The 16,469-nt window shown below is 42.7% G+C and overlaps 1 protein-coding gene across 25 annotated transcripts in view; it reads right to left on the reverse strand.

The window, feature by feature from the left end:
• Positions 1–16,469, reverse strand: part of trol (terribly reduced optic lobes) — a 74,968-nt gene that overhangs the window by 28,540 nt on the left and 29,959 nt on the right. For 11 of the 25 annotated variants that reach the window (NM_001297896.2, NM_001258570.3, NM_001258564.3 and 8 more), the window contains 4 exons: positions 2,628–2,738; positions 2,120–2,242; positions 1,238–1,363; positions 212–679 (listed from right to left, as the gene is read on the reverse strand). In NM_001297896.2, coding sequence (NP_001284825.1) covers positions 212–679; positions 1,238–1,363; positions 2,120–2,242; positions 2,628–2,738 — 828 coding nt within the window. Of the gene's footprint in view, positions 1–211; positions 680–1,237; positions 1,364–1,563; positions 1,678–1,771; positions 1,904–2,119; positions 2,243–2,627; positions 2,739–6,130; positions 6,552–14,643; positions 14,804–16,469 lie in introns of those variants that run through there. The other 14 variants (NM_001258565.3, NM_001297893.2, NM_001031864.4 and 11 more) reach the window with 4 other exon arrangements.

The raw sequence follows: 16,469 nt of genomic DNA on the forward strand, positions 1-16,469 counted from the left end.
TATCCTATACCAGTTATTAATCCATTTATGTATGCTCGGTATTATTGCAACAAAAGCTGGGGAAACGAAAATACTTTTTCATCACAAATTCCAGTTACTTTCAGGGTATTTTGTTTTAACCATTTTTTGTTGCAAACGAACCTTTATCTATCCACCAACCTTTACCCACTTAAGTATGCTACACTTTTCACCGATTTTCAAGGACACCTACTCGCTACGCCAACTGTTGTTATTGGGTTAGAAGTCGTGGTCGCGATTGTTGTCGTTTTCGTTGCCCATGGCCATCGCGATGCTTCGGTGGCTGTGGTGGTATTACGACGCTCCAGAAGACCTGGGCCCTGGGTGGTGATTCTCGAGGTGGGCGTGGCCAAGGTCAATGGGCGTCGTGTAGTGGTGTGACGCTGATACTGCTCGCAGGACTTCTCGTCGCTCATATCATTGCAGTGATAGAAGCCATCGCAGCGCAAATGCAGCGGTATGCAAACATTCGACGTGGTGCACCGGAATTGGTTGCTTGCACATGGATTTTGAGAATTGGCCTTCTCATAGACATTACTTGGCTGGTACACCTGGTACTCGCTGGTGTCCATTTCGTGCAGCCAGTCGTCGTGCTTGGACGCTGGCCTCCACGGCTGGTGGCCAATGGGTATGCCCACCCTATCCTCCTCTTCTCCTTCGACTGTCATCGTCCGGTTATTAATTTTGGTTGAAGGTTTACGATTAACGATACACGGCACATGAGACAACCGCATGCAGACCACGGATTTTGGGTTAGGGGGAGTATTGATAGCACATGCATTTAATTTTTTTAAAAAAGTCGGTTGAGCCAATTCGTAGATCGTCGCATTTGCGGGTATGTTTCCAGAGTGGGTTGACGTGCAGTTAATCGATTAATTTTTTGGGCATTCGGTAACCAAAACCAGGGGTTTTCAATACACATTTTATCGTGTGGGTGGGGGAAAAGAAAAATAAAATATTTGGAGTTAAAATCAAAATCAAAGAAATATTGGTTGACACACACACACTTCGATAAGTGACTATCGCACATATAGCGATAAAAAGCGATATCAACGGAAGGGGCACACAGATGACAGCTGACAAGAAGGTGGTAAGACGGAGATAGAAACACAGAGAGAGCGCAAGAGAGACTAACACCAGTAATCGATTTTAGTTACCCAGAAAGAGGCATCAAAGCAAAGCAGAACAGTACAATTTATCGATTACACGAAACGCTTACCGCAGTTAACCTCATCGGAATAATCGTTGCAATCGTAGATATTATCGCACACCTGACGCATTGGTATGCACTCACCAGTCCCGCAATGGAACTCATCAAACCGACATTCCTCGCTATCATAGCCACCTGGCGACGACGATCGATATTTATCGATAGCACGCATTTGTTAGTGTTTGTTCGGTATGTGTGAATGTTTCGGTGAGATGAAGTGGGTGATGTGACTTGATCATTTTTGCAATGAAGTGATAGGGAAAAGGATAAACTTACCGCTTCTTCACGGAAAATTCTTAGAAAACAAAAGCAACTAAGCTTCGTATTTTACTCACCCTCGCAGTAGCGCTCATCGGAAATGTCCTCGGGACAATCGATGTTGCCATTGCAGAGTAGTTCCTTAGCTATACAGGTGCCGTCGTCACACTGCCACTTGTCGTACAGACAGGCTGCATTCCCATAAGAGAAGCGAAGCGGGAATAAAGAGCAAGGAAGAGATATCGATATTTATCGAGGATAATATATCCAAAACCGGACACCTACGACAGCCCTCCTCGTCCGATCGATCGTTCGGACAATCGGCCCGACCATCGCAGCGATGAACAATCGATATGCAGCTCAAGTCCCGGCACGTAAATTTTCCCTTGGGGCACGTGTATCGTAGCTTGGGTACAACTGTACCGCGGCAGCATTAGAGGAAGATTCAAATGTAAATTGAAAGTGATGAGGAAATGATGAGGAAGGAAAGGATGGTAAGAAAAAACGTTGTGTTGCGTATGACGTGTTGCCTTCACTTCAACACTTCATAAACACTGAAATGTGAGGGTAGTTGGATGTATTGTACTATGTAGATGGGCGTTGGCTGATGGGGTGATGATGGTGTTAACTCACTTCCGTCGCAATGCTCCTCGTCGTCGCCGTCACTGCAATCGGAGTGACCGTCGCATTGCTGACTCACACTGATACAGCGCGTGCCGTCGCGACATTGGTACTCCATTCCGCTGCAGGCGGCGGCTGTTAGTAGATTGGGTTAGTGGTAGCGGTTAGCATGTCGTTGGGGTTAAAGGAGAAAAGAGAGATGGGGTTAGTAGAGCTGTGGGCTATCCGACGAATTTCGACGGTCAACTTATTCTATGTCTTAGATACTTTAAGCTTAGCCACTACAAACGGTTCTAGTTATTAAAGCGGAAGTTAATCCATAGAGCGATACCTCGGTTGGTATACATTTGTTAAGAGTGATCATAGGAACCGTTTGTTCTACGTCTTAGATACTAAAATCGCATAGTTAACTAATAGTTAAGGGGTGTACCATACGTGCACCCTTACATTTCTTGATTAGCACTGTATTCTCTACTGGATTCTAGATGAACCGAAACTATATATCCTATATATCACTTACGGCACTCCTCGTTCTCGTCCTCGCCTTCGCTACAATCCGAAACGTTGTTGCAACGCTTTCTGGCATCGATACAATCGCCATTATTGCATCTAAACTCGTTGGCCTGGCACTCTGCAAATACATAAAAATGGGGGAATTTTATATTTGGAATGTCAGATGGATTTGACAGCCTGCAATTAGATGACAACCGGATGCAGTTTAACAAGGACTTCCGCCGTCCGATGGAAATACATCTCTACATCTCCGACACCCCCGTCATCAACTTGAAAGCAAAAGTTTGTTAGGTGTTTGTTGTGTGACAGGACTGGGGTATCCCCGCCCTCGTTAGCCACAGTTTCCTGTGCATGTCTGTTGGCCTTTTGAACCCTTTTTTCCGCCGGACTCCGCTTAATATTTCATACAGGAGGAGCAGCAGCACAAGACTCTTAAGCAATTTCACAAATATTTTTGGACAATTTTTTTTTCCAGCCCCATATTCAAAGTGACACAACGCGGATTTGATTACAAGCAGCCGGAAAATTCGCGCAGAGGGGTATAGATAACAAAGGGAGAGAGAGGCAGCAGAGCCGCGAGCAGCGGCTAATTAAAAGCAAAGAAAAGTTAAGTGAACATTTAAGGGAGTGGGGGTGTCGTAATCAGAGGAGCTTAAAGTAAATCCAATTCAGAAGCAAACAATAAGCGATGATTTCACTTTGTGCCCTCCACAATGTTTAGCCATTTAGCTGTAATAACAACGACTTAATTTAAGAAAATTCTTACCATAGCCCTGTGTGTACAGCAATCGTTAAAAGCCGCCGAAATAATTGCTTATATTTATAAATAAAATTTAAACTGCATTTCAGGGACTGGGGGTTATTGGCCCCCGCAAGTCAACAATTTGTCATCGCGAATGTGGCAGTTAATGTGGAACTGCAGTGGCGAAAACTTAAGCAACTTTTGGGCCGCACACAAATCGCCAAAGTTTTCCATTCGGCAATTTTCAACACGAAGGCGAGCAAAATTCCGGCCAACAATTTGACAATTTCATTGCGGACAGACAGACAGACAGACAGGCAGGCGAAAAAAAAAAAGTGAGGGAAAGGCACCTGCACCTCAAGTCAATTTGCAAACGGAGGGCAAATATGATTTTTCGCTGGTGTTCCTTCTTGGCCTCTGTTTGTTTTTATTTGCCAACTGCCGCTTATTGACATTAAAGATTCAAATAGTGGGCGAAAGCAGAAGGGCATACAAAGGATTTTGGCTGCCAAAGGTTGTTGGGCTCCAATTATTTGGCCAGACGTGTGATCCTAATCCATTTGACGGCCCACACACAAGCTACAAATTATAATCCGCAGTCGGAAAACAAGTTTTTCTTTCGTGCATTTTCTTGATAAAGGTGAAATGCGAAGGGAATGGGTTTATGGTCCAGCTGGGGATTTACTCCTTTCACTTTTTCTTATTTTTTTTGTTTTTTTTTTTGCAGTCGTTGTTATTTGATCAATTTAATAGGTGTTTTTTTTTTTTGAATTTCATTCCTATTTAGTTTAGTTTTAATCTACAAAATGACAGAAAGGAATCTATGGCAATTCGTTTGGTGCCAAAGTGACTACATTAAATATTGGTTATATCAATTACTGCTTTCAGCATTCTTCGTGCCCATAAATTTGTCCCTAATGACTGTTACCTGCCACTCAATCCCGCATTGCACTATTTTGCAGCTCCTTTGGCTCCACTGTTGCATTGCGTCCTCCTGAGCTGAGTGTCAAATAGATTTTCTCAACCGAAGGAAAGCTTTTACATTCTTTTCTTTTCTCCCTTGAAATGGGATCATCAGGGATGGCTGACTGACTTTCTTTTTTTTTTTTTTGCTTGCCTTTTCCCAGTTGGCTTGCACTTGAACTTAAAGCGCCGCCAGAAAGTATGCAACACACATACAAATATACAAATGCGGCAGAAAAAATAGCACTGCACTTTGTGAATTATGCACTTTGATTCGCATGCAAAGAATGCAATAGTTAATAGTAAATATGCTAGTGATTTTACGATTTAGATAACGATATATCGCCGAAATCCGAATGGTAAAAGTAGTGCTATTCTTCCAGCCGCAGCTGTGCGTATCTCCACGAACGAAAAAATGGTCGTGCATGCGGTGGGGAAAATGCTGGGAAGGAAAAGCTGGGAAAAGGAGGGCTAAATTCGAGTCGATAATTGATACGCGCGGGCGCATGGAAAACTCAAAAGAGCGCCAACAGGCCAAAAGCCGCAAACAAACAAGTTAAGAGGTGTGTGTTCGGGTTTTCGATGGGGGCCAAGATAGCCACCCCTCCCCGCCCCCAGTCAGCCCAGTAATGTGGGGTTATGCAAAAAAAGGAAAAAAAAAAAACTGTTCACTCTGCTGCCACGAAAATTGTATAAAAATTGAGATGAGATTTAGCGCGTGGAAAAGCTGTTTAACAGCAATTTGTAAAAAGTATTTTTGATTTGATTATTGCTCGTTAGCGCTTAGCGTTCCATCGAATCATTAACTCGCTTTTATGAACAGCCAAAGTGCTTTGGATGGGGCGGAAAAATAGCATTAGAGTCTGCCTTAAAGCTGCGACACAAGTGGTAAAAAGTGCGCGTAAATATCCACCCAAAATTGGTAAAGAGTCTGGTCTGGCATGCAAAAGTGTTATTACCTTAACCTTGCAACCTTAGCCAACAGCCAACAGCCACCAGTCCCCAGCCCCAAAATAAACCTCTTAATTACGGGCCCCCCCCAAAAAAAAAAAAACTATCAGCGATAAACATTCATTTCAGTTTTATACGGATGACTAATCGATTTCCGTTTCCGCTTCGGTTTGCTAGACGGGAGTCAGCCAAGCAGGTAAGGGGTTAAACAGGAAGAGTGGGCCATGTCCTGATGCAAATCTGGCATATGTGGCGTATGCGTGATGCCTCATATTATTAATGGCCAATATTAGGTTGGAAGGGGGCGACAGAAAATGGGAAATGGCCCAGACAACATTGTCGGTTCGTTTAATTATGGTTTTCCTTTTTGGAAATTAAACTATCTTGATTGTGGCTACTGTGCAACTTGGTAAATAACAAGGAGTTGTGTGCCAAACTGTTTCTCTAAAGTTTCCTCCGTCCTTATTTAAACATAGCTAATATAATATAAGAGTATATAATTTTTTTACGCATGTACATAATAAATCGAACTTGGGCTTTGCGATCTAATGATTCATTTGGGATTTATGATCTAAGCAGCTCGGGTTAAATCAATCTCCGTCAATCAAAGCACTCAAATGCCGCCTAGCCCATCATTCATGATCGTATTCATTTAGCTATTTCGGCAGAGTTCTGCGAGCCCAAATCGCAACCCTTAACCCCCTGCTACCAGCTAGCTAGAATGGGCTAGAATGCATGTCAAGTGGCAGCAGGGCGACGCACTCGAATGACACAGAGACAGGGACACACCGCACTCTGATTGATGGCTTGATTCATATTCATATTCATATACTCAAACTGGTGTGTGCACTCACTGTTCTTCGCTCGGCTTTTTCGGCTATGTAAACACTGCCAACAGTCGACGTCAAAATGGCAGCTTAACACGAAGCTCATGAATATGCACACATTCCACATCCTCATCCATCCCCTCTGAGCCTTAACCCCTTGGTGCAGCGCGTTATTTAAAGAGTCATTAGCTAGGGGGGGCTGAGGACTGGGGGTTAGGGGGTCAGGCGTTTCGGAGGTCATAAAGGTTGCCCCCGAGTGTTTAGCTTTTGGTTGCAGTTAGCTTAACTCGCGAAGGATAGGGAATCCGTGTCAAAAACCAGTGACAGTTGTCAGTGCAGCGATGCACTGCGAGAAACACTTGTATTGTATTCATGTTATTTATTATGCGAACGAAGCTTACAGCCGAACTGGCTGTCCAGTTTAGGTGCGTTTCACCCCGATCGAATGTGTGCTATGTGAGAAAAGACAACGGTGGCAAATAAGGCGGTTCTACTTGCAGCAGCTGCCGTAGGAAGGAGGGGAGTTGGGTGGCGACAATTATGTGGCGTCTGCAGTTTTAAGTGCGCCTTTGCATGTGACTCTGTTTGCTCAAGCCCAAGCAGCGGCTCCTTGCCATCGCCCACCTCGTGAGCACCCAAGCCACACTTTCCTCTTACCCCACTTTCCTCTTGCCACTTTCCCCTTGCCCCACCACTCGGGCGCTTCTTCAATCTATTGCACATTTCACTTATTCATTTCGGAACCGTAAACACACAATGAAAATGTCGCATAAATAAGCTCAAAACAAAAACAAAAATCCAGCGGAAAACCAGCGGCGGCAACAACTTGTTGGCCCAAACTCCCTACGTGTTTTCTTTTTGTTATTGTGAAATGCCCTGGTAAATCGATGCGATTGTTTGACGTTGGCATGTGTGCCTGCCACGCCCCCTCCTCGTTTCTCTTTCTCCATCGAAAAAAAAAAGACCTGTCTGCGGGTTAAAGTTTAGCCACTGATTTGTCGCATTCCATGCGCAATGTGACAAACGTTAATTTTTGTGGCTTGTTTTGCATAAACTTTTGCTGTAAGACATACTCCTCGGTGAAAAGGGTGCGGAAAGCGATGTTTGGCGGTAGAGGGTTAAGGGTTCAGAGTTCCCCGGGGTTGCGTTGTCATTGCGTGCGTCGTCTTAGTTACTCGGCCAATTTATGGCAAATTAAATAAATTTATCATTTGCGGCCACAGTTGCAGTTCTATACATATAGAGCCCATACATTCAAGAACTACACTTGGATAAAAAATTTTATAAAAAAAAGTAGGTAAACAAATTTTTGTTTTGCTAAACACGACATTTTTCGCTATACATTTTCGAGGGTAAGTTAAAAAAAAAAAAAATCATATATATTTTTATTGCTGCAGTTGAAAACTATACTCCTAATTAGCACAATTGTATGAAAGATGTTTGTTAAAATCACGATACTAGTAGAAGAAAATATAGTTGATAATGCGAATCCACTAATTTCAAGCAAAATATGACTAGTATATATAGCCGGCGACTGAAGGATTATGTCAAACTGGATTCCAGATGACATTAGGCTAGAACTTGATCAATGTGAACTGAGTTGTTTCCGTACGGTCGTGGTCGGTGGCATGCTCGTGGTTCTCGGTTGCAAGTTACCGATTGCCAGTTGCTGGTTGCCGCCCTTCGAGGTCCGTGGACAAAGTAAAAGTGTCAGCGCGTGCCAGGCACCAGCGACAAAGGGAAACGGAAGGCGGCGAACAGCAAACGGAAACCGAAAACCGTAGGAGGAGTTTTCCCAAGGAGGAGTTTTCCAAGGAGAAGGAGCTGGAGCAGGAGCTGGAGCAGGAGCATCGGGATGGCAAAGAAACCCAACCTGAGAGTGGGAGACAAGCCCGAAAACGAATCGTCAATTTTTTTCTACCCATTTCTTTGCGTTTTGTTGGCAAGTTTTTAAATACTTTTGTGGCGGCAAAATCGGTGGAAAGGGCGAAAAGTCAAACGGGCAAAGCCGCAACATGAGCCACACAACGGCGGTCGGTGGCAACAAAAACCAACAAAAGTCAGCGGCCAGCAATTAACGACGTTTCGGCTGGCAAACTGGTCAAAACGGGCACACAAATACGGTTACTTTAAAACTATTAAAAGCATATTGAAAAACATAATGCAGACCTTAACATTAAACTCTTTGGCTGGCCTTAAAAAAAAAAAAACAAAAAAAGGGAATGTGATCACCGGGCAATCAATGAAGATATAAATTTCTTTCAAATTTGCGCTTACTATGCCAATTATGAATTAAATTTGAGTTAAAATATTTATTTGCACCCATAACGAGCCCACTTAAAATTCGAGCACCCGGAAACCCCTTCTATTTGCCATAATTTGCACCGCAACTGTCTGGAAAATATCAACAGAGCATATGGTCGCTGGCTATCCATTTGTTTGCACAACATGTCGTATGCGTGATTTGGCTGGCCTCCCTCACTGTCTTTTTGTTTTTGGTTTATGAGTTGACTTTGGACTGCATTCGTGGAGCAGCGGCATAAAATGCAATGCAAATATGTATATATATCTATATATATATTTATATATGTATGTGCACACATATCCATCAGCAGCCAGCGCATATGTAAATATTTTATACAATTTATTTATTTAATTTTCAAGTCTTGAGAGGGGACGCGAGTGCTCGCTCGCTATCTTCTGATATATCGCTGAGCAATTAAATGCTATCGGCCAGAGAGACGTCAAAAACATATATATACACATACGGACATGGGTGTTCAGATGTATATATATTGATGTGTATATATGTATGTATGTGTGCTGGGGGAAAGGAGCAGGCTATAAGTAGGGAAATTGGAGAGACACGTTCAATCCAGCGATTGTCATTAATCATTGCGGGCGGCCAGACATAACCATAATAACCATTTTGTGGCCAAATATTTGTTGGCGGCCGCGGCCAGCGGAAACAATTTCTATGATTGTGCCAGGACACGCTTCAGTTTCAGTTTCAGTTCCAGTTTCGGGCTTTAGCTTCAGGCCTCCCCTCAACGTTTCCACCCTTCCTCTTAAATCGCCAAACAGCCTGCTGAATCATGAAGTTCATTGCCAAATGCAGTCCAACATTCGGAATGGATATGCAAATTCAAAATGTGCAACTGATCGATGACCGGCGAGGAACAACAAATGACGCAAATGGAGGGGAGTCACGAAGTTAGAGATGCGGATATTAACCCAGATAGATGGAAAATACAATATGTTCCCAAAATGATGGGGTCGCCCTTAAAGTCACATTTCCAGAGATATCAGCCAACGTATAGCGAAAACTTGAAAACATCTGGTTAAATATAATTTTGATTGGCTCTTGGAACTCATACATTTATGTACATTGCGCTTTGGTCATTTTCCGATTTTATCTACTAACCCTGTCGCAATTCTCTTCGATTTTTGTATTGACTCATTCAATGAATAACTAATGAAATTAGCTCGTGGCATATTCATATTCATATTCCTTGGTAATCATTCGATTGGAATGCACTTGCATGCAGGGAGCTTTGCCCATAGAAGAATGCATCGGATGCGATCTGTATTATATATACTCCCCTTGTGGATTCCCTAGCGGAATATTAATGGTGCAACATTTTTGAACGCTATTCACTATTCATGGCTTCTTCGTTGCGGCGGCGCTTTGTGAGCTTCAATCGCTTTCTGTACTACGGCGTCTCTGTCTCGTTTTCGTAATGATTCTCGATCTCTTTCTGAATATCATCATCATCGTCTTTCTGCAGCATCAGCTGTCGGCCGATGATGTCAAGCTGCCTGTAATAGCAATTACAAATCGTTCAAATGCATTTATGCATGTTTTCGTGCCTGCATTCTTACACTCACAAAAAAAAGGAGTATACATTGTGGTATATAGTTGTTAGGTGTTTCTTTCTTTTGTTGTTCTATAAAAATATTAAATATGCTTCAATATGCAATGCGCAATGCGACTGACAGAGTGAATTATATTTATTTTCAGTGTAGCAGCAATCGCTAGTGTGCGATCTACACTGCCTCCCTCCTCCTCCTCCTCCTCCCCTCTCCACGCCCCCCTTTCTACTCGACCACTCAATATATCTAATTTTGCTATATTCGCTGGCGTTGCGCCGACATCGCTTATCTCTTTGGATGCTCGATTAAAATTCTTTACGTCATTTTCGATAACGAGTGTAGGTCACAGTTTTGTTGTTTCTCAGATTTTTGCCTTGCTGATAAAATATTTAAAAAAAAAAACACACACACAAACGCTGGCGCTCATGCCCAAGTAACCCAGTAAAATCCACCTCGTGGCGCCATTCGTTCCTCGCCACAAGTTCTGCATCTTCGAGTCAAGTGGGTGCAGCCACAATTGAAGTGCATTATCGACGAGTTTAATACCCCGCAGATTGCCTAGAATTGCCGCTGAGCTCATTACGCAGGTGTGATCGCACTCATGAATTATTCATCTATGTATGTTTTGTTGTGCGTTTAAGAAGCGCGAGGATTGAGTCAAAGGAATTTAAATGGATTATTATGGCGATTACATTTGCCAAGGCCTGCCATTATCATTATCATATGATGATAATAAATGGGGGAGGGGGGGGGTGCCTTTTTGGGAGCAGCATTTATTTTTCCAAAAACTTCCTAAGGCCATAACCTAAATGGATGGGCTCCAGTTCGATATCCGAATCTGGCAGTTCTCCCCTCGGTTTCTCCGCGGCATTTTCCGCTTTCGTTTTGCAAATTGATTTCCTTTTCGCAATTTAAATGCCGCCGCAGTTTCCCTTTTCGATAGATGAATCTGAGGGCCTATCGTTGCGAAATCACTGAATTGTATCTGCTAGATGCATTATGCGGTATCTGACCGCATCTGCAGTGCGCTCGTAAATTCACTTTTGCTGTCCCGTTGTCGGTCGTTCGTTGTTCGTTGTTCGCTGTACACGTTGTTCCAGTTGTCATGCAAGTCTGTCAGCATTTCTGCCATTTGCATTAGAGTTGGACAAATAAACTACATAAATAAATAGAAAAAAAAACACTGTCTAAAACTCTGACAAGCGATGCTGGGAACAACACAAATTAATAAATAAGCTACATTTGTGCAGTGCACGTGCCAAACACTTCAGCTGTCTTAGTTACAAAGTTACAAGCTGAAATGCAGTGGCAATTAATAGCATGCATTAGGTGCACTACACTGAGAAAAGAAGTTGAAAGTCCTAGTACCAATGCAGACAATCGAAATCAAGACGGGCCTTTTGGGAGGATACTTGTATTCCTAAGTGAATCACTTTATTAAGACTAATGATCTACTGAGTTTGGTCGAACATAGATTCAATAATTTAAACTTGCTCAAAGTTTAGCCCCTAACTGATATTCAAGGATACATGCATTCATATGTAGGATCCTAGTTTGAATTCAATACTGCCCTCTTGCCATCCCATGTATTATATTTTGCATAATTGGATATCACGTTACTTACTGCATAGCTACATTTTCGCAGTGCATATGGCAGAGGTAATGTATCGAATCGAATCGAATCGAATCGAAGTATATCGAATCTTTGGCTATTCTGTATTTGAATGGCGAGCGAGGCCAAGTTGAGTTGCAATCGTCACCCGTCCGTCAATCGGGCCAATCAAATGTTAATTCTAATTGCATTGCCACTGCATAAATTTGTATAAATCGTGTATCTTTAAGATACCGGGAATTAAGTCACGTATTTAATCAGCTAAACAGATTTTCCTCCTTTCCGCATACGCAACAATGTCTGGCCATTTCCCATTTTTCCCCCACAATCCAGATCCCATTTCGATTTCGTCTCGAGTTTTCAGTTCGGTTTTACTCCCGGTCGGTCCAGGCGCAAATATCAAATCTCATTGCGAAAAACTTTTCTTTTCGTATAATCTGCAAGGCGACTTTTCTCTAGGTTCTCTTGACATTTCGCACGCGCCTTCAACAAGCAAATTACGTGCCTGGAAAACGCTGGCGGGTGGCTGTTGGAAAACTGTGAAAAGCTTCTGTATATATATAGTCATATGCCCAATGGCATTTAGACGTTTTGACATTTTTGTTAATGGCATAAGCATCAAATTACATACAAGTCAGCAAAGAATCAGTGAAGGGTTTTCCACACACACGCACACAAACAACAAACACTGGCATACGTAGTACAAGTACAAAGGAGGAAAATCTTAGCAAGCATGAGCAACTTTAATCCAAAGAGGCAAAAGGCGAAAGCAAACAATTCTGGCCAAGCGGTAAACAAGCGTTAAGTTAACCCTGAAAAAAAAAAAAATAAAATAGAATTAAACCGAATAAACAGTGTGGCGCTGGCACTGCAAATGGGAAATGCACTCCGAAGCGTTTTCTAATTGTTCTCGCAGAAGGCGCTTACATCAGCGCATGAGCATTCAGCTCGACGCCTTCCTATTCTTCAGTTGTGCACACACACACACATGTACCACCTCCCCCCGCCCCCCTCCCTGACCATTTATTTATTCAAGAGCCTCTGCAGATCTCATTTCATTTTCTCGGGCTTTCAGGAAGCGCTCTGCGTTCTAAGCCGGCGACCAGAAAAGAAAACTTGCTACAAATGTATGGAAGATGGAAGGCCTTGGGTTAGCAGGGGGGGGGAGGGGGTGCTGTTGTGTGTGTGTTAAGCAGCAGCCAGTGTGTGTGGCACATTGTACTAAAAATAAACATCTTTCAATTCATTCTTCTAGCAATTGCAAGCAGCGGAGTAAATAAGAGTCCCGAATTGAAAAGTTGATTTCAGGACACGGAAAACGTAGCGAACAACGACACCTGAATACTCTGCACACAATGTTTCAGATGCATATACTCTATAAAGCCCATAAAGTTCTACTTATCGCTGTTCTAAATCCCTGGTCCGTTCAAATATTTAGCAAATGACTCGGAGACTGGACAATTTTTCTGCTTTTAATAGTCGCGTGTGCGCGCGAACAAGATAAGAATCTGTATCTGTATCTGCATCTTTGCCTGCATCTGAATCTGAACCTTTATCTGGTCCTGAGTCAGACGATGATGACTTCAGAGTGCAATTCAGTAGTGCAAAATAATAGTTTCGCTTTATCTCGAGGGCTTGGCTTCGTTTGTTTGTTAGCTGTTATACTGGTTTACTGGTTTGATGCCTGCTTGCTTGTTTATTTGTTTGTTGGTTTGTTGGTCCGATTGTTTGTTTGTTTATTTGTTTGTTTGATTGTTGGCTCCCGCTGAGGTTTTAACTTCAATGCGATCGGGTTACGGCTAATGAAGTCAAGGATGACATTGTTGTAATGGCCGCAGTTGCCGTTTAGATGCAGTTAACCGTTTTTAATTTCTCTCTGACGACTGACGGTTCCTGAAGTATCCGATGACCATTCTGTTTGCCACAACTAGCCCCTTAAATCTCAAGTCTCAAATCACAAATCTTTCTCCCACTGACCGTGACCAAAGGCCTAGAAAACAGTTAGCGATCATACAAAAGGCTCCCATCCCAAGGTACTAAAAGGTTCGACAATGCCAATGAAAGGCAACTACTCTGGTTACCACACTTTACCTCGATCTAAGCTGCAGTTAGTCAGCCCAGCTAGTCACTTGATGTGAAGAAATATTACTAGAACTAGAAATTTGCCATTCTTATCGCATGAATAATGGCATTGAGTACTGTGCAAGAATTCTGCATCACACAAAGTACATTAGGTCATCGACGAAAGGGGAAAAACAAACTACCTTTGTGAGTCACTTGATTTGCGATCTCGTTAGGAGTAGCCCATTATCCTGGCATTTGGCACTTCACATGTAGCAATGTGGCGACTTCGGCGCCTATTGCTATGGCGAAATTCTTTGTCAGCAGCTAATCGGGGCTTATCAAGATAATTATTCTATTCTTAGATTCGGGCAGCTCGGCAGCTTATCAAGTGTTGCCAGTTGTCGAGTGTGCTCTCTTTGCGGCGGCTTCCTAAATTAAGATGTTTGTGCAAATTAATTGGTCGCTGGCATCATTATTACAACAGCGACAAACAATTAGCCTAGATTTGCGCAATGCAACGCAATGCAGTGCAGCGCAACTCGACTCGACTCGACTCAACTCAAATCAACCCAACTCATCCGAATGAACTGGCACTTCCAATCTCTGCATCATCGCCTTGCCAACTTGCAGCTGCATTCCTCAATTCCTCAATTCGATATCAAGCCGGCAATTGTTGTCACTTGAGGGGCAATTAAATGGGGATGGGGCCGATTGAAATGAATTGCCATCGAGTGCCAGGGCATATCCATATATATCCATATATCCCCGCACCCCTGCCCAATGCCCAATGCCACGCCCCCACAACGAGGGCCGTTCGATTGTTTCTACTTCAAAAACTAAGACAATTCTGCTTGTATGTGGCATGCGGCGTGGCTTTAAACGCGAGTTATTTAGCTATGGAAAATTTGCATCTTCTTAAACATTTTTTCGCGTTTTTTTTTTTTTGTTTTATATTGTTGCTAATTGCCCTCGTAGTGTCTTGTGAACTTACCACCGTAGCTGAGGTACGTGCCGCGTGCAACGCTTTTTTGGGGCTTTTCGATGACGATCAGGACCGCCAGCAGCCAAAAAGCTGCCCTCAGGCGCCGTCCCATCGCGGATGCGAGATGCGGATGCGGATGTGGATGCGGAAGCGCGAGCTAGGAAAAAAACTATAAAGAAAAGGGCACGACGAATGGCGTTTTTTTTTTTCAAGCTCAATCTTGGCAATTTTTGGCTTTGACTTCTTTTATTCTCGAGCAGCTCTTTGGGAATGTGCGAAAATTTCTGTTTCTGTTTTGGCGCATAAAAATCACAGCGTGGGGTCTGGTTTCATGGGTCAGGGGTCAGAAGGGGCGTGGGGAGGCGTGACCGCACCCGGCGAGCGGCGACACTTCCGCTGGCAAACTGAACGCATTAACAACAACAACAAAAAGAAGGATACTTTAACAAACATTTCCGTTACAAATGAAAGCAATGAAGGACCCAAAACAACCCACCCACTGCTGGTGACCCAATGCGAGCCCACACACGCCCACACCCACGGCCACGGCCACCCACTTGCGAAGTCCACTCCGGATTTCCGCCTTTGTCTATGCAGCCGAAAGTCGAGAAGTGCTGGACCAACTACACTGAAAACAATGATTTTCACTCATTTTCGGCTATATATGTTGGTCACTTGTTGAAATTACAACTGTCTCTTCATCTCTTATGCGTTGCAAAGTTAATATTTAATTGTAGTACTAAAAAGTCTTTTTTTTTTTTTAAGTATTGCTCTGAACTTTAAATCGATTCTCGCTGTGCAAGCGAAAAAAGAGCAAATGCGAACGCAGTGCCATTAAGTGTTTGCTTAATTTTAAATAACGCAATGCCAGAGAATCCCTATTCAAGGATGAAGGGCCCCCCCGCCAGGAGCAGGCTTCATCAGCATTCAATTGTCTGGCCTTCATAACTGAGCGCGAATCTCAGATATGTATGTGTATTTATATGTGTTTCCATGCATAAAGGGGAATCCCATTTCTTTTTGTGTTGTATGCGCGCCCCCCAGTCAGGGGTGTTAAATGAAAATTGAAGCAGAAATTATTTTAATAATGATAAACCTTTTATCAGCTAGCTGGAAATATGCATATATGACAAATAGTCAACAGATAATATTTAAATATTTCCATGATTTTAAGGTAATTTCTTCGAATATCTCTTCTTTAATCATCATCAGAAACAACACTTGTTTCGATCATTCAAACACGATTTCCCTTGCATTACGTAATCCCCATTATGTTTACTTCCAATGCATATATCGATTTCGATCTAAAATTGACTCACTGCATACAAATGGTGCATTATTATCTAGCAAATATAACCAAAACGTGACCAATTAATCCCCATCTAGCCATCATATAATTTTCCATTTCCCGAAGAATCAGCGCTTTCTTTGCCGCCCCGCTGTGCAAATTTTTTTTTTTTTTTTTGCAAAAATGGCCAGGGTAAAATGAAAATTTCGCGAATAAATTACAACAAATTGCTGGTCTTTTTGTTGCTCTTTCCCTAATGAACTTGAACTTGAGTTGTTTTATGTGTGTGCCATATAAATGTACATATATATATATATATATATATATATGTGGGCGATTATATAGAGCAAACCGGCGGACATATGACATCTGAGTGCAAAGTCGAGGGGCGATTGTGAAAGGTTTTCGTTTCTTTTCAGTTACGGTTTCTTTGCTTCTTATTTTTTTTTATTTTATTTTATTTTTTTTATCTGTGAGATACGCGCCTAAAAGCTTTGTTGTTTATGCGGTTTTGGCAAGATGCCTGCATTTTTCAATTATTATATCG

The sequence above is a fragment of the Drosophila melanogaster genome, chromosome X (assembly GCF_000001215.4).
Source record: "Drosophila melanogaster chromosome X".
Taxonomy (NCBI): Eukaryota; Metazoa; Arthropoda; class Insecta; order Diptera; family Drosophilidae; genus Drosophila; species Drosophila melanogaster.